The 24,297-nt window shown below is 32.7% G+C and overlaps 1 protein-coding gene across 1 annotated transcript in view; it reads right to left on the bottom strand.

The window, feature by feature from the left end:
- Window positions 1-3,431: 3,431 nt before the first annotated feature.
- The window catches only part of LOC147072661 (zwei Ig domain protein zig-8-like), a 46,533-nt gene continuing 25,667 nt past the window's right edge, over window positions 3,432-24,297 (bottom strand). Inside the window, exon 5 of the mRNA XM_085946254.1 lies at window positions 3,432-3,568. Within this exon, the coding sequence (XP_085802380.1) occupies window positions 3,468-3,568 (101 nt within the window). The 3' untranslated portion in view covers window positions 3,432-3,467. The remainder of the gene's footprint in view (window positions 3,569-24,297) is intronic.

A 24,297-nucleotide genomic window follows, 5' to 3' on the forward strand; every position in this document is an offset into this window, starting at 1 on the left:
ATACAATAATCTTTGATTGAAATGTAGTAATTGAATTTCTTATACGAAATATTATGTGAAGTGATTAATAACAATCTTTATAATCCTGTATATAAAATTAAATATTATTTACATGATAATAATTTTGGTATCCAGGAAATTCTTCGCCATAATTCTTCGTCCAAAATTCTTCATCCAGAATTCTTTGCCCAAAATTCTTTGCCCAAAATGTGTCGACTTTAATAATTAAAGTACGCTTAATATATTTAATAAAATATTGTAATTGTATTTTTAAGAATTGTATTATATTGTGTCAAACCGTCTTGTTTTATTATCTCAATTAGGTACTGTCTTTAATTTAAACTATTAGGAATTATTATATTATATATACGATAGTGGTATGTATGCAATCTTTTAGACGTTGATTAAACATACCTAATATGGTTTTTGAATATATGCCGCGATGAATTGACGGAGTAGAATAATTGGGATCGGGAAGAATTGTTGGCGAAGAATATTCTTACATCCAATAATTTTAGTAGGTACAATATATATAAGTCAGATTTATCTATATATATATACAGTGATTGAATCAATTACACCTTCGACAAACTGATAATTCTGTGATGTTCGGGTAAAGCAACTGAATGCCGCATTCTCACTTGGTGATTTTTTATATCCAACTGTCTTTTAAATGTTGAATGTTTTACAAAAATGTTTCCATGTATCGATTTATGTTTGAATGAAGATGCTGTCAAATAAAATAAACAAGTTTGACGTACCCATGCGAGTTGTTATTACCTTGGTTACTATAGGAAACTGTTAAAGCGACAAAACGAGAAAGAACATTGACTTCGTACATTTCAATTTACAAGTTGATAAACTTTATTGAAATATAATTACCACTTATCAATTGATTTTCATCTGTCATTAATTATACAGTTGAACGACAAAAAACGACACATAAAAACGCTGAGTAAATCGAAAATTCAACTTTGGTGGAACGAGAAAATTACAATGAAATTATTAAAAATCCTTTACACCCTAATTCGACTTAAGTAGTTTTACCAGATCGATAAATCAATAAGTAAGATGGTAAAAAGTGATTTCTAAATTATTTAGGAGAGCAATTTTAAACTCTGAAAGACATTCAAATAATGGACATATCACATATTGACACAGATTATTTCTCTCAACCCAAAAGACATGGCCCCCACATTTTGAAGCGGGCCCTCAGACCAGGTGATTTAGCGCCCCCCCCCTACCTATGGCCTAGGTTAAGGGCAGTATGATGTTCTACATTAGTGTTTCCCAAATGGTAAAATTAGGGTATTTCTAACGCTTTTTATATTTTTAAATAAATTCACGAGAATTATTGAGTTGTCGGCACTAAGCATCATATTTTGAAGCACTGACTGCAACCCTTTTCACTCCTCACTTACTTGGTTCATCCACTACGCCAAGCCTCTCCTAAGCTCGGGCCCCCAGGCTAGAGCCCCTTGGTGGGGGCCATGCTATAAGACCTAGACATACCATATTTTGATATCTTGTAAATCTCACTGATACGAGTCTGCAGGCATAGGTACTTAACTCAATTTGACAACAAACCGGATGTTTTGCCATCTTACTACAAATATATAATAATCCTGTTCTGCTTACTGTAAATTTTGCATCCAAGTGTCATAAGTGAAAAAGTGAAATTTTCAGTAAACGCAAAGAACGAAAATATCTTTTGTAAAATTTCACATAAATATATTGTGATTCGAACACGGAGTCCTTGAATGAAAAGCCAGTCTCATATGCACTGGATTACGGATATCATTAACCGCATGGATATGCTTATTGCAAAATTTTGCTTTTAGAAGTATAAATACTTGTATAGATTTTTTTTATATGTTGTGAATGCCAAGTCATCCGTCTTTTTAAATTCATTTTCCTTTACAATGCGTTAGGAATTAAGTGAGGTAATAATAACAGTGTCATATAATCATTTTACTATTACATTACGTGTATGGATTCTGAAAAAAATCATATCGAATTAGTAAGTATTCAGTTAAATAAAGAGGCAAGTTAAAACTACGACAATTGATAAATTTCTGTTGACTTCATCAGTTAAACAATAAACTGATACAATCCTAATGGTAATAAAACAAACACTAAATTCTACATTTTTTGATTATTTATTGAATTGTCAACAGCTGTTTTGGACAACAATATTATACTACATAAACACCGGGTCAATTAATACAATAAACCAGTTTTTATTCAACGAATAATTCACAAGATTTAAGAATGTAACATACATAATTAAAAAAAAAAACACCTGTGAGAAATATATTATAACCACTAGATATTGCAGTGGTTACTTTTCAAAACTGGACATGTCCAGTATTCACTCATCAGAGATAAATGAACTTTCAAATAAAAACACAGAGCGAAAACACGCACGCGACAAAAACCAAACTGTCAGATTGTATGACAACATACTTGGTCACGTGACTCAATACAGTTCCGCCATTAGCTGAAAGTGACATGCCTCATTTCGAATGTCAACAACGTTGGACGTGTCCCTATTTTAATGTCAACCTACTTTTTGAAACCTCTTTTCAATATGTGGCTATTTTTGAAAGTCAACAAAGTGTGTATGAGGTTATAGAATGATATTCCGATAATAACTCATTTTCGGGAATATATGGGACATGTCCAGTTTTGAAAGTTAAATACTGATTTTCAAAAAACACCCATGTTCTCTTCTGCTAAGCTATGTGTGTCATATAAGTATTAATAATTACTAACCGGTCTCAGGATCTCTCCAAATTTTTGTTATAACATACTTGCACTTGCTAATAATTTAATAAATAAAATTTAATGACAGGTAAATAATTGCTAATAAGTACTTATTAATCCTCAGTACTTTATTTCGTAACCACGCCATTTTGATAAGGTAAATAATATTTTTTTTAAATGCTAATTCTACTTTAATTATTTAGTTATTGATACTATTCACTATTTCTGTCTATAAACCCAAAACCCATTCTCAGAACAATCGAGGTTTATATACCGAAACATCACACACAATCAAATTAACAGACAGTTAAAATATCCACCAACTGGGCATGGAATATTGTCTTTCATCAACCATTTCTTAGATATAAAAAGAATAACTATTATTTTTTAGATATTTTACATTATAAATCAATTTCCATCAAGCACTTTCAGTCGACAGTATTAATTTAATTAAATATGCCTACATAATTATAATATTACGTAGTGTATAAAATTTTATTTTCAATCTTATCGTAATACAATAATCAAACATAGATACTTACATTTTTTAATAATTTATTATTCTCATACAAATATCAACACAATAATTATTAATATTGTCGTATATTGCATTTTTTTTAATTGCAATATTCTTAATAATTTTATACAGAGTCAATATTGCTACATTTTCGTTTGGACACAATACGTTTGACCAGGGACTTTCAACTGATGGCGCCGATAGCGAAGAACACTGCGACTAGAAGACCGATCAATGCAGGCGGCCCGCACGTGCTGGACCCCTGCTGCAGCTCCGCGAGACTTTCTGTAGATAAAAAATAAACAAAATTAATAATAAATTTCATTTACATTTACACAATATTATTTACATTTACACTATCAGTGGCGAAGGGTGAAGGTAGGCTGTAAAGATCCAACATAAATAGTGCACACTAAACTTTAACTATCAAACTTATTCGTTTTCATTGAATTAAGACTACAATGTGTGCATACTGTCTGATACTTTTTAAAATTTAATTAAACCTGCCTAATCCAACCGATAGTAGATAACAGTCAAAAAATATTCGTTTATCTATAAAATATCTAAAATTATGCCATTAAACCATACATATTTTTAGATATGTTATAGATAGAAGGATATTTTTTATCGATTACGGTTTGGTTGGGCAGGGCTTGATAAATTTTAAAAACTAATCAACACCACCTTTAATGTATCTTTAACTCGACTGGAAATGGAAACTGGTATGACTGGAAAAGTGAGCACTATTTTTGTCGGATCGCCCATAGCATACCTAAACTATTATTTTTTGGTTTAGGCATCGTTTATTTGAATTTTAGAAACTAACCACCACCATCTGCAAGATGAATTCTTAGTTTAATGACACGGCGCTGCGTGCGTGGCAGGGGCGATGGATCACTTCTTCCAAGGGCAGACAAACGCATTTGTTTTTTACTAATATAAAGTGCTGCATGGAGATAACCAGATGGACTCCAGACCACTGGACTTCTCAGTTCTTAACCGGACACGGTGGTTTTGCCTCCAAGCTGTCAGCTTGGCCTAATAGAATCTCCGACTTGCTTATGTGGCGAATTGCAGGATGCCGATCACTTCCTCTAGGAATGCCCCCATATGTCGGTTACGAGGTTAAGAGCTTCTCAAGTCAGTCCGACCCTCAGTTGGACCGGTCGGCCATTGCGACTTGGTATCTACAAGGAAAATTTTCTCAGCTTTTAAAAAATTTGTGGCATTATACGGCGAGCGAGAAGGTCTTTTCTCATCGAAAGTTGACTGTAATACATTATGTGGAAGTAGGAATCACGCACATTCTGGTGCACGCCAACCAAGGTCTTGGGAAGTTGCTCCTGGGACACTTTCGGCACAAATTTGAACAGCGCCTATCGTTCGTTACGCCACGGTATACGCCTGCATAACTGGTGTGGAGACGTGGCGGGTGGTAGAGGGAAAAGCAAGTTTAATGAAAACAAATAAGTATGACTGATAAAGTTTAGTGTGCAATATTTATGTCGAATCCTAACAGTCTACCTCCACTCCTCGCTACTGCTATGTTCAATCCTAAGAGAATCATAATAATATGAACCTCCACAGAGTGGAAGTTCTATCAATAGATTATTGTATTTACGATGAATGGGTTTTAACCAATTGAACAACCGATTGGGTCCAAACACGTATTAAAAAAATGTGAATTTGCCAGTCACGGGGTTTGATCCCGGGACCCTGGACATTATAAGCCGATACGTATTTGTCGTTTCCGAATGTTTAATGACAATTATTGGGATAACCGGTTTGACTCTTGACCACTACACTAGTTATTTTTTTGACTGACCACGGTGGATTCGCTGCCAAGCTCTTTGAGACACCCGACCAACAAGTCCATTTGGCGTAGTACTACAGGATGCAAACCACTTCCTCTGGAAATATCCGAGAATGTGGTCAGAAAAGGTAGAGATGCTCAAGTCGGTCCAATTAGCTATTGGGGCTTATCGGGCCGTCCGACTTGATCGCCACAAAGGCTAATTTTATTGCGGACGTGAAGATACCTTCACATAGTTTTGTATGTCCGTATTTTTTTTTGTATTTAATATGTATTAATTACAATCATCAATTAATTATTGTTTATGTAACTTGACTATGCTCGTCTCTCTTATGGATCTTTGTAAACTCAGTCAAAGCACACTAGAGTGCGTGGTGACCTCAATGTTTGGTATCTGCTTCTGAGACATTTCCAGGCATAACAAACTGTTGATAATTCACACCAAACGTAGGACCTCGTGATTCGCTTGAATAAGACCGAGTGTGGTGCGGGGTAGTTGGTTTGGAGGGATATATTATATTTGTGTTGCTCGAAAGCTTCTTTACATCAAGCCATTTTGGTTAATTCTGTCCGTGTATGGACAGACAGACCAATAACTAATAATCGTTCCTCAACAAACGTATATTAATATAATCTCCATCATAATATGGAGGTCTATAATATGGTTAAGAGCATACTTCAGTGAAACGGCAAATAATTTTCAACTATAGGTGCGACGAAATTTTGGACTCCCTGGCAATCGGAGAGCGAAAGTCGAGCTGTGAACACGTCAAATTGTTTCGTGATGGCGACGGGGGTAGTAATTCTTAAATCGTGTAAAGATGACTAAAAAACGTTACCCATTTACTTGAAAAAGAAAACATGTCAATGAATATATTATTATTGTTACTAATAGAACAATAAACAGAACATTAAATGGACGCATGTTGAATTTTTATGACAAATTATGTTTTGTTCTGCAGGCGTTGTTTGCACAATCTTCGCGTCGCGTAGTCACGATCGTTTTAGACCGTGCCCCAGCTGAGGTATAAGCCTTATCGAACATGAAATTTGATTTTTACAGTATATTGGTATCCTATTGATCGTAGGATCTCCACATAACTTCGTCCATCACTGAACAATCCATAAATAATAAATATCTTCATATTAATATGTTTGATTTAATTTTGGTTTTAATAAAGTTAATTGTTTTTAAAGTATACAATGAATGATTATTAAAAAAATTCTCATTTATATGAGAGAGCTAATAAATGAGACAATATATTATTATTATTACATAAATTTCCATATAAACGTGAGAGATAAAATCCTTGAATATATTTTTTATATCAGATGAAAAATCATTCTCATTAGTTACTCGTAGCTTGTTATATAGAGTAGTTATTTTATCAACCCGTTTTTTTGTACCTACTACCTAGTATAAGTGTTTTATTATAAAATACATTATAAAAGTAAAAATAGTGAGATACGTGTATCCATTAATTGGTTAGCTCAAAGTTTGAGTGAAATTACATCTAACAAACCTCTTGCTTAATAGAATATAAGAACGACCCTTTTATAATGGATTTTACCACGTTTTTATTATTAGAAATTATTATTTATTTATAAAATATTATTATAAAAGCCAGTATTTTACGCGCTGTATGGCATATGGACCCATCCTGTTGGAACCACATGTTTCCCAAATTGAAATCTTCCAATTCGGGCTACAAGTCAGTTATCATAGCGGACGCTATATTTGAACGTAGTTATGTAGAATGTAGCCAGTCCACAATAATGTCGAGCTGAGATAATGGCACTTTAGTAACAACATGATTGTTAAAAATGTATGTAAAATAGTAATGGTTGCTCTAATAGTACGAAGTAGCTTTGAGCCCATCGCACCAAATAGTAAAATTTGCAGCATGCAACGACCTCTTTTGAATCATTTGTAGATTTTACTCACCCCTAATACGACAGTTTTATATTTTTAATAAGGCTATACCTACCTCAATTAAGGCATGGTCTAAAAAGATCGTGACTAGGCGATGCGTGGATTGTGCGAATGACGCCGAACGAAATAAAATTAGTCATAAAAATCCAACATGCGTCCATTTAATGTTATGTTTATTGTTATATTACTAATAATGACATGTTTTTTCAAGTAAATGGGTAACGTTTTTTAGTCATCTTTACACGATTTAAGAATTAATACCCCCGTCGCCATCACGAAACAAATTGACGTGTTCACAGCTCCACGTTCGCTGTCCGATAGCCAGCGAGTCCAAAATTTCGTCGCACCTATAGTTGAAAATTATTTGCTGTTTCACTGAAGTACCATCTTAATCAACGTACCCATTGAGATGAATATGTGACTCATCACTGAGATGATTTTCCTTGAAAAATCATCAACGGTTATCAGCTCTTCCAAAAACCCAAACGGCGAATCTGCGAGGGAATGGGACGATTTGGCACCGCGAACTGGCCTCCGCCGATTGGCTTCCGGTAATTGGCCGCCGGTACATTCGGACGCCGACCCAATTGGCCTCCGGGACGATCGGACGCTGGTACAATCGGGCGCCGACCCAATTTGACACCGGCCCAACTGGCCTCCGGGAGATTGGACGCCGCACGGCTGAATAAAATGCGCAAAGGAAAAGACCTACGTAACGACTTGGTAGAGAAAGTAGACGCGACACTTTAATATGCTTCTATCTACTTAGTGGTTGTACCTAATATATTTTGCGCTTAACGTATTTTTATTATGATTAATAAATATTATTACTTATGCTTTATGCTGTTTATAAAAAGAAAAGAATTCTTTCCTCGTCAGAACTTGAAGATGTGCATAATTAAGTGGTTTATTGTGTTTACCTACCTATTCATATTTAAAAAAAAAACAAATATTAATAATGAATTGGTTGGTTAAAATAATATCTTTCGGCGTTTTTTCGATTTCATGTTATTATAATTGAACTTTATATGTGTACATAATCCGTGAATAAGTATTTTGAAGATTATGAAATTACAAACAATATAAGTAGGTAAACCACTTGAAAGGTACCCACATACCTAATTTATTAGCAAACTATACCGTATTCAGTACCTACTTTATTATATATTATGTAACAATGCGAATTATATATTATATATTATGTAACAATACAAAGCGGATTTGTATGTAGGTGTATATTATTATTAATACACCATCGTTTGAAATAGGTAGTAGGTATCTTCGACTTAAAATTGCTTATTCCATTTTTATTACTAAACGTATTTTATAAAAAACGCGCTAACTCACATTAGATGATTTCAAGAAAAGTTGACTTAAAAAATTCAGCATGGTGCATAGGTAAATGAATATTTTTTCATAGTGTGGTTTATTTTTTTACATTATTTTAAAAATAACTGGAGTAGAGTGAAGTAGATATTAATTTAAGTCGAAATGTTCATATGTTAAAAATTTCACCTTTAATTTACATGACGTGTATTTCATCAATACATATTTTTGTTGAAAGATAGATAGTATAGCTAACATTAATACATTATTATAAACATTATTATAGACGCTATACTAAGAGATGTCACGGAGACTTGAAGCTTTCGAGATGTGGCTGTATAGACGCATCCTCAAAATTTCTTGGACTGACCGGGTGACAAATGTTGAAGTTCTTACTCAAATATGGAAGGACCACGAAGTTCTACGTAGTATCAAAACCAGTAAACTACAGTACCTCGGCTACATTATGAGAGGACAAAAGTACAGTATTCCCCAACTTGTCATTCAAGGAAAGATTAATAGTAAGCGTAGCAGAGGACGGCACCGCATTTCGTGGCTTAAAAACCTCCGTGATTAGTACGAGTGCAGCTCCACTGAACTATTCCAGGTAGCAGACGACAAAGCTAATATTACCTTGATGGTGTCCGACCTCCGAGGGGATGGCTTAGTAAGAAGAAGAAGATAAATATTTATTTCTGAAGAAAATGTCACAAAAAATGAAAATGTCAAAAACGTCCAAATTCACTGTCAGAATATGAATACGTATACCTAATATAACAAAAATAGTATAAAGAATTGGAATAAGTAACAGGGTAAACTTAATAATTATATATCCTCTTTGACAACAAAAGTCAATACCACCACCTGTCACCTGACCAAGGCTGTTTTTCAAGCCAACTCGATTTTATTTTATTTATTTTTTACGAGTTGTATTTTTTTGTGTAACTACGTCGAAATATATAATACCTATTATATAAATCACTAGGAAGCCGATGTTTGTGATAGGGAATTATTTTTAATTTACCTGTGGAAATACCTGGGTACGCGCTAAGGCCCCAGGTATTTAAAAATAATCTAATCTAACTACATCATTAGTCAGGGGTTAAAAATGATTGGTCATTTTCATGAGAATCACACTAAATATTATAATAGCGTTAAAATATTTTTAATAGGACAAGAATTTCGAAAAATGCCTAACTCATCGGCTAATAGTCTAAGAGCAGGGCCATCCAGTGGATTCTTCCAGATTCATTGTACCTAGCCAAACAAAAATATCAGCAAAATATAATTTATAAAACACTGGAGTGATCCCGAAATCGATAATTCAATACCTACTTTGATTTAAAATATAAAAGCCGATTGCCAATAACGCGTCTGGGCGCGAATCCTGTTGGATGTCGTATTTTTTTAGTTAGGTTATACTGGGTAATTATTGAGTTTGGAAGAAAATAAATCATTAAATCGACATTAACTGATTATATTGCAGCACGTATTTATAAATTTATTAATTATTAGCATAACACAAATTATGACTTAATATGTAGAAATGAACAGAATTTAATATGTATATTAAATATGTCGATGACCCAATCAGATGAACCTTTATAACTGCGACCGGTTTCGTCCACCCAGTGGCTAGTCTAGTCAGTACGATAAAAATGCGTTTTATTAAATTAAATCAATAATACAATTCATTTCTACCATGAATTGACAGTTAACACAATAAAAGAAATATTATATTAAACAGAATTATAGGAGTGAACACAGTTTGAAAACCCCTTTTTTGGAGAAAAATAGGTTTAATAGTATTATCTCGATCAGGGTTGGCGAACCTTTTTACGTACGCCGGCCAAAATTTCCCTATTATAATTTTTCGACTGTCTGACACACCGAGCAGTTTTTCATGAGAAAAAGATGAAAACCAGTTTTTAAGAATGCTATTAAAAAAGTTTAAAGATTATAATTAAGTTCCCGAGTTATATTTTCACCGTGTTTCTAGCCGAAAGCTAATTTTTTATTTGTTGAATAATTTTTTCCTTGTTTTCAAAATTTCAAGGAGATCGTGGAAGCATTTTAGCAACGCTTCTTTCATATTATTATAATATTCCCTATCACTAAGCGGTTTTCCGTTTTTAGCGATTATGTTTGAGGTAAAATAATAAGCAGCTGTTTATATTTGAATGACTGCCGATAAATTTCATCAAGTTGTCATCATTGTTGGTTGAATATTTTTATCTGTCATTTTTGCCTGACTTTCATCGATTGGTAAAAATAATATTAAACACCGAAGAAAACACGCATTACTCTGTCGTTATCATTTTTTAATATTATATACTTACTTATAGGAACATTAATTTATTTGCAAAACTTTCTTGTATATTATTAAATTATAGTAGGTTTTTTCTCTTTTTAAAATAAAACATTCGCGTGCCATGAAAAATTATCTCGCGTGACACTAGTGTCACAGGCTCGCCATCACTGATCTAGGTGCATTCTGTAGGGTTAATGCTTTTAACTTTTGCATTATCTACTTAGTAATAGTATTTTGAGATGTTTAAAAAATTTACCTTTGTATACATAGACCATAATATATTTTCGTATATTTTCGGGGCAGATTTTCATAACAACTAAAAATCGTAAAATTAAAAAAATGTATAATCCTCGTCATAGACATTTTCTTTGATCATTGTGGCAGTGTCAGTGTAATATTACTTATATAAATTTGTGACATTTATGATAAATTCACGATTGAATAATAATTCCATAACGTTATTCCTGTTCTTCGGAAGCAGATTAATGCAACTCCATTTTTTTCAGAAATGAGTTTTTGACAAAATAATTAAGATGAAACCATTTTTAATATGTCCTACAGTCAATCGTGGTGACTATCTAACTAAATGATTGCCAAGTTCTTGTCGGTTGACTTTGGGATCAAGACAATGTGTCGGAATGATGGGCTATTTAGAGGCAATATGATGCTAATTATTACTGCTTATTTTAATAATAATTTAGTTTATATTCTAAATTTAATTTAACGTTTAATTTTTTTTAAATATTCTAACAGTGCTTTAATGAATTAAATTTACCAAAAAGATGATCACCTTTTGTTTATGTTTTTAGTTCTTATTAGTTATAGGCATTCATCAAAAATATAAATTGTTTTTTTCTCTAATCTAAATTGAGAATATGGCAGTTGCCGCCGTCTGCCTCTGAGGTATATATATTATTTATTTAGTAGATTCTAATGTAATGAACAAGGAAAGGCCTCAGAAATACAATCATTTAAAGGTGCTGATAACCGTATTTAAAAAATATACAGGATTATGGTTGTAGAAATCCAATTGCATATTATAATGGACTCTTTCACAACTACAAAATGTCTCAATACGTCCGATAGTATTTGTATAACTCCAAGTAGGCCTATTACTTAATAACCTATATATTTATAAAGAATATAAATACATTACTTATGAGGTATTAGATACAATAAATAATATGAATAATATTATATAATTAATTGCCATACAAAACCAATGATTTAAGAATTCTATGCGAAAGTTAATTTGAAAACCTTTAACAATAAAACGGTACCTAATTGTCAATTTTTTTATAAATAAAACAATTTAAAAAAACTGTAGATATCCATTAACTAATTATTAGGTAGGTATGGATTTTTAACTTTACATCAAATAAAAACATGTTATTTGTAAAATTATGGATACCCCCAAACTGGGTAACCTATAATATGATAAGGTATAAAACGATTACTTGGGAGGATTGACTTATTCAGTATTCAAAATCGTGTTTAAATAACTAAAACTTCCAATAAAGTTACAAATTCGCTTTGTCAACATAATATATAATGTAATATGTAGGTACCTTTCAAGTAGTTTACTTACTTATATTGTTTGTAATTTCATAATCTTCAAAATACTTATTTACGGATTATGTACACACATAAAGTTCAATTATAATAACATGAAATCGAAAAAACGCTGAAAGATATTATTTTAACCAACCAATTCATTATTAATATTTGTTTTTTTTTAAATATGAATAGATAGGTAAACACAATAAACCACTTAATTATGCACATCTTCAAGTTATGACAAGGAAAGAATTCTTTTCTTTTTATAAACAGCATAAAGCATAAGTAATAATTATTATTAATCATAATAAAAATACGTTAAGCGCATACAACCATATAAGATTATATAAGACCAACAATTATAAGATACAACCACTAAGTAGATAGAAGCATATTAAAGTGTCGCGTCTACTTTCTCTACCAAGTCGTTACGTAGGTCTTTTCCTTTGCGCATTTTATTCAGCCGTGCGGCGTCCATTCTCCCGGAGACCAGTTGGGCCGGTGTCAAATTGGGTCGGCGCCCGATTGTACCGGCGTCCGATCGTCCCGGAGGCCAATTGGGTCGGCGTCCGATTGTACCGGCGGCCAATTACCGGAGGCCAATCGGCGGAGGCCAGTTCGCGGTGCCAAATCGTCCTAGACCCAATCTGCGACGCTTTCCGTGGTCCGTTGGCTGTAGTTCTTGCGTTAGCCGGATTTTATATGGATGTAGGTGAAAGTTTTTTTGTCAAAATTCAGCATAAAACGCTGTATGAAAAGACAAGTTCCTGCGATTTTCTTGAAATCGACATTTCTGGCTCTTTGACCACAGTTCAACATGTTTTTCGCGTGAATGGGCTGAATAAACATGTACATGTGTCAAGCGGTTCAAAACACAGTCTCTTCAATTTTTTTACTTAGCTTACGAATACAGCCTTCAGTTGGGCGATGATTTCTGGTGAATTTTGTCTTTATTTCGCAGTATGACTGTACAATTTTACCACGTTTTTCTTAGCTCGTATTCTTGTTTGTCCTGTGGTTGTTTATCGGGTACAAATCCGCAATCTGCAATCGATTTTAACTAACTCCTCGACTAGCTAGACATTTGAAACTTTTAGAATATATCAGAACACGATGCCAATGCATTTTTTAATACTTTTAGCCATCTTTAAGTAGAATTAAATTCATTTTCAGTTAATTCTGTTTTCTATAAAAAGTTATTTCGGAAGAAATCCGTAATCCAATCCACTATAGGAGTCTGGGGTCCTAGCAACTAAATTATTAATATACACGTGCGTTACTATGGAAATAAATATGACATGTCAAAATGACATTTCAGTATTATTTCTATCAAGTTCAAATTTTTTTGATCGTTTAAGCTAGTCAAGTCAAGTTTATATGATTCAACAGAAAATTTAAAAACGTAATATATAAAAAGTTCTTTTCATATTGTAATTATTTATAATTTATGCGCTAGATAAATGATCCATTGCGTTGAATTGTAGACTTTCAACTGATAATATGTCAAAAATTATGCGCGAAATATTTTACAGGACTGTGAAATTTGCACCACAAGTTGGATAACTCATTATAAATGGTTTTATTATATAAATATTGTTCATTAATAATTGTTACTGAATATACAATATCTACCACGCCGGTGTCAAATTTATGAACTATTATGATACCACATTACTTACTAATTGTTATATATTATAATATCATAGGCTTCCCATGATTCGTGTAAATTAAAAACGTAAAAAAAATGATAAAACATTATAATATACTTTGTACATGCAAACAAACACTTAAATAGACATTTGATGTCGTCCCATCTCCCATTTTACCGTTTGGCACGAAGCATATCACAGTGTAACGCAGCGTATATTATAATATATGTATACATATGACAATAATATATGTTGGGTACGGTCATATATTCTGGGGCATTTATTTTAGGGGAAATATTTCTGCTCTTTCACAGTTTTTAGCAATAAAAAGCTTTATATAAGTGCTTAGTTACAATATGATAAAAATCTCGCATAATCTACCAGGGTTGAATTTCGTACAAAGTAATATTATTTATTTTTAATTTCGTTTTTGTTTTAGGCAGTGGTATTCAAAGTTAGCGCCATGGTACTCTGGAGTGTTGGAGGTTGTTTAAAAAAGTAATTCCAGTCAAACTTTATTCAATGCTCTGCTGTTACGTACGTTCACAATGATAAATTCACATATTCGGGTGGACGCTTTCTTCAGACAATGACAAAACCTAAAATGCTTTTTTATTTTGTTTTATTTCAGGGGACAGTGTTAATCATATTGATAATAAATTTGTTCTTTTTTCAAATTTCACATACTGCTTTCTTTGAAGAAAAAAAAACAGATAAGATATACCTACTATAAGCACTTTAACGCAGTGTGGGCAGTGGCGATTTTATTTGAAGCGAATGACGCGATCGATTCGTCGGAAAAATTAAAAGGGGCCTCGAAACAGTTCAGACTAGTCACCAAGTTACTAAATTATATCAAATCTTAAAAGAATGCTCATTGCTCACAAATTGTGTAGATACTTTACACAGGTACCTATAAAATATAATATAAATATAATAAAATCATAACAAGATGATATTATGTAGATAAAAAAAAAAACAGCAATATAATAATAATATTAAGTATATGTCATCACTACTATCATCGATTGTGATTCTAGTAAAGAAATTTAATACATTGATATTTTTACTAGGCTTGGAATCGGCTCCGGGTTTGATCCCAGGTGAGGTCACAAAACCTACGATATTTAGGTGATTTTTTCAAAGTATGTTATTGTTTAACGTATATTACTTTGGAATCTGCATGGGTGTGGCAGGCTCTGCGTTCAACCAACTTGGAGTCGTATGGAGGTCAAGGCTGTATTCTGTGAGGACTAAATGTCGTTTGTTTAACGCGTGTGTGCTACCTGTGCTCCTGTATGGCTGTGAGACATGGCATCTCACTAAGCTTCAAGAGTCTCGGCTGTTGAGCTTTGAGAATCGATGTCTCCGCCGAATCTTAGGGGTATATTGGTACGACCGCGTTACAAACACCCGAGTTCGTGAGCAGACACAACAGCCTTCGGTGATTGAAGTTATCACGAAGAGACGATTTACGTGGCTGGAGCATGTATTCCGGATGCCGCCAAAGAGTGCGGCACTTTGTACCCTTGTAGCGCAGCCTCAAGGGTTCCGTCGCCGTGGCCGGCCCTCCCTTACCCTGCAGCGATGCTACAAAAGCGACCTACGTGCTGCAGGTCTGACATGGCGGGAGGCGCAGGAGTTGGCGATGGACCGAGGGAAGTGGCGCCAACTTGTGCCTGCCCTATGCCCCAATGTTGGGACGTGACAAGGTGAAAGAAGAGAAGAAGAAGATTGTTTCAATACACCACTATTATTGGGTCTCTTGGCCTGCTGTAGTGTTAAAAAGAATATAATAAGAGACGTATGTATATTATATTTAAATATAACAAAAGCTATACGGCGACATCTACCTGAATGGGGTTTCTAGAAATAGTATTTGATAAATATTTTTAACATTCTTTTTTAATTCCTTTTTACAACGTTTTTCTTAGCTCGTATTATTATTTGTGCGGTGGTTGTTTGTCCGGTACAAATCTTGCAATCGATTTTTAACTAACTTCCCGACTAGCTAGACATTTTAAACTTTTAGAATATATTATCAGAACACGATGCCAATGCATTATTTTAATACTTTTAGCCATCTTTAAGTAGAATTGATTTCATTTTCAGTTAATTCTGTCTTGTATGAAAAGTTATTTCGGAAGAAATCCGTAAAAAGTAAAACTATTATTGGTTGCTAAGTGGGTCCTAGCAACTAAATTATTAATATTAATATATACGTGCGTTACTGTGGAAATCAATATGATATTTCAGTATTATTGCTATCAAGTACATTTTTTTTCGATCGTTTAAGCTAGTCAAGTTTATATTATGATTCAACAGAAAATTTAAAAACGTTGTAAGTATATAAAAAGTTCTTTTTGTCTTGTAATTATTTTTTCTGTATTTTAACTTAAAATTATTGCGATCTCTTTGAATATTTATATTTTACGTCAATGTGCGATAGTATATTTTTACAGTATGTACATTTAAAAAAATAATTACTATCGTTAAATAGAATATAACACATTTGTTTGCACTCTACGTGTGGGTTAAAGTGAAAAAAATAATTAACCATAATAATTGCGCTGTTATTTATTTAACTACTATCTCCTTCACCAAGCATTAACAGTAAAGAATATTAATTACGTAATTATTTTGACTCGTGTAATGTGTAATTCAAAAGCATCGCGTGAAATTGTTGTCTCGAAATGTTTTTATTATAAATGACACGAAACGGAAAACATCGAATAAATAGGCAATTAAACCCGCAATTTTTTTTTTATCATGACATGAAAATTCCTGAAAAGTGGTGATTTTTGACTATCAGTATAACGTGACCGCGTGTCAAAAATATGAACTAACTGCCCCCTCTAACGCCACCCACGTATTTTAAAATGTCAAATAGCAACAATTTAATTACTTAATTTATACAGTAGGTATTGTCGTCGTCCAAAATTTTTCCCCACATTCCGGAAATTGGAGATAGTTTATATTATTATGAATGTTTTTTAGCAACATGAAACATGAAAAAAGTGTGTAATGTCGGTTTTCTTGATGTTTAAAATGTCATCAGATTGATGTTCCCATCCCGTAGCACATCTTGAACCTTTAAAAATGAACATTGTTAGTTAGCAAAATCTACCGAAATCACTAGAACAACAATGAGGTCACCTCACGCGTACCGCGCTACATCAACACCCGCATGACTCAATGAACGTTATTTTATCATTTTCTACATGCCTACACATTTACGCTATTAGTGGTTGGCATTTATGTATTTTATATTAGAATGTTGTCAATTATCTATGGTCCACAGATTGGGTTCTGTTCAAAATAATATTTATGGCTGCCATATGGCAAGTAATTTGAATGTACACACACTATTAAAATAAGCATTAGGCTATACTTCAGCTGAGGCATGGTCTAAAACGATCGTGACTGCGCGACGCGCAGATTGTGAAAATAACGCGTGACGAATAAAACATAATTTGTCATAAAAATTCAACACGCGTCCATTTAATATTATTGTTATTTAAGTAATAATAATAATATATTCATTGACATGTTTTGTTTTTCGATTAAATACGTAACTTTTTTTAGTCATCTTTACACGATTTAAGAATTAATTCTTTCGACGCCATCACAAAACAAATTGACGTACTCACAGGTAGACTATCGCTCTCCGATTGGCATCGCTTGCGAAATTACGTCCCACCTATTGCTGAAAATTATTTGCCATTTCACTGAAGTATGCTCTTAATAATGAATAATAATTCAAAATACTAATACATACACTAGAGTTGGCACTTCCCATCGTTGGTTACTATAAATTTAATGTCCCAATATTTAAATATTATTAACTTAATTATGTACATTGGGTATGTTTCTATAACAATAATGACAACACTGGTAATATTTTATTGACGAATGCAGCAATATCTATGATATAAATATAAAAATCTAACAGTAATTTCATGTTTGCATAAGCATACATATTGAAAAACATTACCCGACACTTGCAAATATGGATTCTCTATAAAACAAGACCAACAAGGCTATTCTAATTAGTTAATGTGGAAAACACGATCAAAAATAACACGGATACCACTCGGGTATCGGTCATTTATAAGGCAGTCATCTACAATAATAATTGGTAATGCGTCAATGACATTGAACTACTTACAAGCTGTTTGTTGGCGAATTTAAAAGCGGACGATTCAGCTACTGCGATTGTGATGATGACACACAAAACTTTCCATTCGCTGAAAAGCCAACAAGCCAGCGACTATTTTGACAGAACGTAGTTCGTTTTTTCATCGGGAGGTCGCTACTACGCACTACTGCGCAGACGCAGTAGGCCCACACGCCGGAGTGTAGCGTGTAAAGTTGACCGGCTTTCAACTTTTCTCGGTAGATTGTTTACAATCTGCTTTTTAGCTTGTTCGATGACGATACTGAGCGACTTTACAGGCAGATTGTAAATTCGCCAACAAACAGCTCGTAAAGTATCTCAATGTCATTGACGCTAAAGACACGGCACTGCGTCTTATTTGATTGCAAATGCATCCAACTAGAATTACCTAACGTGGTTAACGCGGTCATAAGTGACTGTGTTAAAAAAATAGCACGCCTGAAAGTTAACTTCTCTCGATAATAACCTACCTAAATACGACATATTATTACGTTTTTTATTGATTTTTGAGTTCAGTGATATGTTAGAATACCCCTGCATCTTTTCACTACTCGAATTCAGAACCATTCATATGCAATATATTATTGCACAGGGCAATTCTTTGAAATATTATATAAGTTGCGGCTGTTAGTTTCGAAGTCGGTTACCACCATATTCCGCCACTTTCAGATAAATATTGCAAAAAAACCGTCAAGCAGATTTAGGTCTGAAAATAGGTATTTTTATTTTTGCAAACATTTTATTATACGATTAGAAAATGTGAATAGTGAAATAAAATGTCCTAAATGACATTAAAATTAATAAAAAAAATATGTTTAAAGTTAATCGTAAACTATAAAAATGGCTAATGAATATAAACGAATTTGCAATCAACTTCCGGCTTAATTATATTTAACAAGAAATTATTGGTTCTGGGATGATATTTTATGAATATGCACACGATGTGATAGTACCGACGGAATCAGAATCACGAAAAATATTTAAAAAAAAAAAAAAAAAAGGTAGAAATGGAGGTAACCGACTTTTAAACTAATATCCTCAGTTAAATTATTTATTATTTGTATAGAAAAATATATGCATAAAAAAATATATGCACACTATTTGTCTGTAATGAATTTTAATGTATCATAGTTATAACACAGTCGCCTAGAGTCGACTACCAAGTGATTCTAAAGGCATTAATATATACCAAGTACCTAAATAGTTTGCTATTAAAACTTACTTTAAACAATATGAAAATCGTTGACAAATTTGACTGTTGATGTCATAACTCACAGTTTTCAATGAATAATGTGAGTTCTGTCATCAAGGCCTTTCGAACCAATCATCTATATTTTTCATAGTATTCTGTGTATCTGCAGCTTTAGAAGTACGGATATTATATATATTTAAAAAATGATATATAAATCGATTCACTCACTCATTAATATTCAAGGAAGTTCATTAGTTTTCTTCTAATTACAAAAAAACAGTGCTCTATTGGTTTTTTGCGATTATCTGAAATCTCGATTGTTGGAATATGTAAGTAGGGATTGCAATACCGGTATTTCAAAACCGGTATTCCAGTATTTATCAATACCGAAATACCGGTTTTAAAAATCCAAAATACCGGAATTTTCGGTATTAAGAGAGCACACTCATTTACGTTTTTGAAAATGTGTTATGTGCTGCTAAAATGCAAATATATTGAGTGAATCCAACAGGGATCAAATATATTTATACAGGTAAGTAATTGTCGCGATGAATTATCATAATATTATTTCGAAATAGAAAACATCCGTGACAAAAATGTTCAATATTCTATAATTGTATCATTGATGACTGTACAAGCGTTGAATCTAAGAAGTTTTTCCTACACCCGGACTTATTTGCACTTGATGAACTTTTGAGGGCTTTAGTTAAAATTATCAATATATTCAAATTATTTGTAAAAAATCACTAGTTCTACAATTATGATCAATACTTACATATTTTTAAATGTCAACATAATAAACGTAATAGGTTTTTCCTATAAAATAAGAGTTTAAAAAGATTTTTATAGCTATATTTATTGATAATCACCTACTTCTGTTTTTTTAATGTTTAAGAAATACCAGTATTCAATAAGAAATACCTAAAAACCGGTATTGACATTTTCATTCGGTATTGCAATGACTCTAGGCAACTCTTAAATATATACATTTCCAAGATTGGATATTATTATAATACCAGTTAGACTCTGGTTAAAAATCGGAACAATTGTTATTCTTTATTTCATGGCAACGCAACAAAATTACCCGGCGATTGCGAGTCAGTGGATAAAAATTGAATCGTAAAATATTCCAACATTATCATTGCGTGACTGCTGTGAGTATTTCACTATTTTAGGAACTGATCCACACGCGGTCAAAACAATGTGTAGTGTTTTTTGTGGTAAACAATTCACCCACTAAAACCGTGATTCGAAAGTAATTGTTCAATTGAATTGAGCAATTATTTATTAGACCTAGAGGGATTATGTCCCTAATCGGATTAAGTTCACGTGAAGTGATTATTTTGTGAATATTATAATATTATATTTTTGCACATTTTAACTTATAAACTTACCGTATATTTCTATAATAAGAGAGAAAGTGAGAGGTGCCAAAGCGAGATAAGTCGATACAATGGTTAATATCTTAATAAAATCTGCAATAGCAACCACAAACATGCATACAGCAGCTATGACCAACATGTAACATTTTTGGCTCTACTATTCTCCTCTCAAACCTATCCTGTAGGGACTGCAATACCAAATGGAAATATCAATACCGGTTTTTTGGTTTTTATTATTGAATACCGGTATTCGTTAAAACATAATAATAATAATTAATAAAATAAAAAGCCTTTTTATTTCTTACAAACAAAAGTAAAAAACAGTTAAATGACTATATCTAATGAATATATATATAACCTATGAATATATCTATCTATGGTTGTATTATCTACTTATTTTATAGCATATTATATAATATTAATTATAATTTTTTTTTGTATGTAATACTATTTGATAATGTTTATAAATTGAGCAATGGTATGTAATTACTTTGTTTGGTTTGTAAGAACCCCTCGTCGGGTGAAGGCCTCCTCTAAAGTGTTAATCTCTGGCCTCTCTGGTTTCTTTCTCCATACCCGTTTGATTTCGTAGTTAAGTATTCGTCTTGTCTGGGTTGGCCTATTTTTGCATTTAGGTGGTCGCCCATTATTATAAAAGTTTTGTGTGCTTGGTTATTAGTTTTGTTTACATTTGTATAAAAAGTATCATTTTCTTCTTCTTTCGCTTTTTCTGTGGGTACGTATAATACTTGTATGAGAGATAATTCGTTTCCTTGTATTTTTTTAAATTCAATAGTGCTACTCTATCTGTTATACCTATGAAGTTTTCTATGTTGTTCTCTTGAGTTTTTATGTATTAAGAATCCGACGACATACTTTCCAGGTGTAAGTCCTATGTGACATAGAATTTTTTTTTTAAAACATAATTTTTTCGTTAAAACATAATAAAACAGTAAATATAGCTATTAAAATCTTTTTAAAACATTATTTTATAGCAAAAACCCACCTATCTATATTTATTATGTTGACATTTAAAAATATGTATTGATCGTAATATTGTAGAATTGGTGATTTTTACAAATAATTTCAATATATTGATAATTTTAACTAAAGCCTTCTAAAAGGCTAGTTCATTAAGTGCACATAAGTGCGGGTGCAGGAAAAGCTCCTTCAACGCTTACAGATCGATAATTATTGTATTATAGAATAATTGAAAATTTGTCACAGATGTTTTCTATTCCGGAATAATATTATGTTAATTTATCCGGACAATTATATAAATACATATGTATAGTTGTTGGATTTTATTTTGTTGTTATTTCACTTATGTTGGATTCAGTCAATATATTTTAATTTTAGCAGCACATACCTTATACACTCAATTTAATAGAAATTACAGTACAAAGTATTGAAAAATAATATTAAATTCATTTTCAAAACGTAAATGAGTGTGATTTCTTAATACCGAAATTTCCGGTATTTTGGATTTTTAAAACCGGTATTTCGGTATTGATAAGTATTGGAATACCGGTATTGCAATCCCTAATATGCTGCACTATATCCAGTTTTGAAGACTCAGTATGGTAGAGTCTATATGAACGGATTCAAGCCATGTTAATTTGCGTCATTCAATTTTTCTTTTTTCCTCTACGTTTGTTCAGGTATTAATATTTTTGAGGGGGGGAGAGATATTGTAAATCTAATTTTACACATTATTACCAATTCTCTAGTATAAAAATATATTAAGCTAAATCTGCAACATTCTGATAACGTTTTTATCTCCTGCTCAAAAAGCCTTTTAGCCTACTTTAGGTACCTATACCCAGAGAGTTGAAACTCGGTACATAGGTGTTAATGTGGTGACAATACATTTAATCAAAATTTGGTATAGTTTGGTACTCTACAACTCGGGCATCAATACAACGTTCTTATGCATTTTTTTATTAATGATAATATCCATATTAAAAGTTCTGAATCCATCTAATGAGGTGGTGGTGTTACCCAATAAGGAATTAAACCACATAAGGGGGCCCGTGGGCTAATCCGCACTAGTATATTATTAAACATAATATATACATACAATAGTACTATTAACGAAATATGGATTCGTAAACGAAGGTACGCGAAGGCCCGAGGTATTAACAGATTTAGAGTGTTACAAATACAGTAATTGAAGGAATATGTATACATCGATAATAAAAACAGATTTTTGTTAAACAAAAATAATATGTGAATATTCCAGGTGCTACATTCGAACCTGTGATCTACACCATCAGAATCGGACACCGTTGTAAGTAATAAAATTAATGTATTGGTTGTTGTAAATTGAATTCTATAATAATTATGTTTTAGGTCACGGTGACCGAGCGACTTAAGCGTCGGGTTATAATATCGTGGGTCCCAGGCTCAAATTCCGGGTCTGGCATATACACATATTGTTCATCAATTTGTGTTTGGAGTCAGAGTATAGCCTTAATAGGTTAAGCAAGTGACTAACATCCATATCTCGTAAAAAAACTCTGTTAATACAACATCCACTCTGAGGAGGTTCATATTATGATCCTCTAAGGCAGTGGTTTCCAAACATTATGTTACTACGCCTCCCTTTAAAAAAATCTAATCTTGGCGGCTCCCCCCCCCCCTTCATTTTCATTAATAATACAGATACCTTTTTAAATAGTCAAACATGTACTAATACAAAAATAAACAAGGTTTTACTACTTATATTCATTTTTCAATTAATTTGTTTTTCATGCGATGAATGTGCTTATTAGCACAATCAATTTCAATAGTAGTCAATCCATATTCATCATCGTTAATTGACAAATGGACTCTATCATGGGCTCCACATCCTGAAGAGGGCCCCCAGGCCAGGATCTTTGGCGAGCCTGCCCACCTATCGCTGAGGTTATCAGTAATAATAAAATAATGTGAAAAGTGCATTAGCCAACTGACCAAGAACTCATTAAATAGATTTTTGTTTGCTTCAAAATATCTGGCGCAGAAATCATTTAAAAGTGGAAACATGGCGAACCATTTTTTTATGAATGCCTTTACTTTGTCTTTTTAAATCAGCGAATGCATTAGTGGTCCTTGCATTGACTTATTCACTCATTTTTTTTTTGTAATTTCAACCAAATAGACAAGTTTAACAACAAAATTATCGTTCCTAAACAAATTTTCCTGAAATTTCAACATTATGATTTGACCCTTTCATTTCATTTTTTCACGAGATAGCCAGTGCGCGTATGGCAGTGAAGTATTATAAAATTAGACTCCATATATTCAGAAAGGTTTGCAAACAACCTTTTATAGGACTGTTTTTCATATATAGTTTATAACTAGCGGCCGTCTTATAAACTATGCATTTGCAAACTGCAAACCTGTGGTTACATTAATCGTGTTAAACTTTTCGCGCCTCCCAGTTTGGAAATCGCTGCTCTAAGGATCGAACATGGTGAAGTAGTAGCAATAGCCACCGCAGACTCTACGCAATTGTCAAGAAAATGCCGAAAAACGATTTGTCGTTGCCTAAGTATCCATTGTACGGAAAAGTCACGCAATTTTCTCTAGAAAATCTCAACCGTTTTAGTAATTAATGCTATTGCCAGTAAGATTACGATAGTGATTCTTAACCGGGATTTCTAGAGCTTTTATCTGGGGCTCTACGAAAG

Source organism: Rhyacophila brunnea, unplaced genomic scaffold (assembly GCF_057557595.1).
Source record: "Rhyacophila brunnea isolate RB1 unplaced genomic scaffold, BYU_Rbru_1.0 scaffold_19, whole genome shotgun sequence".
NCBI classification, from domain to species: Eukaryota; Metazoa; Arthropoda; class Insecta; order Trichoptera; family Rhyacophilidae; genus Rhyacophila; species Rhyacophila brunnea.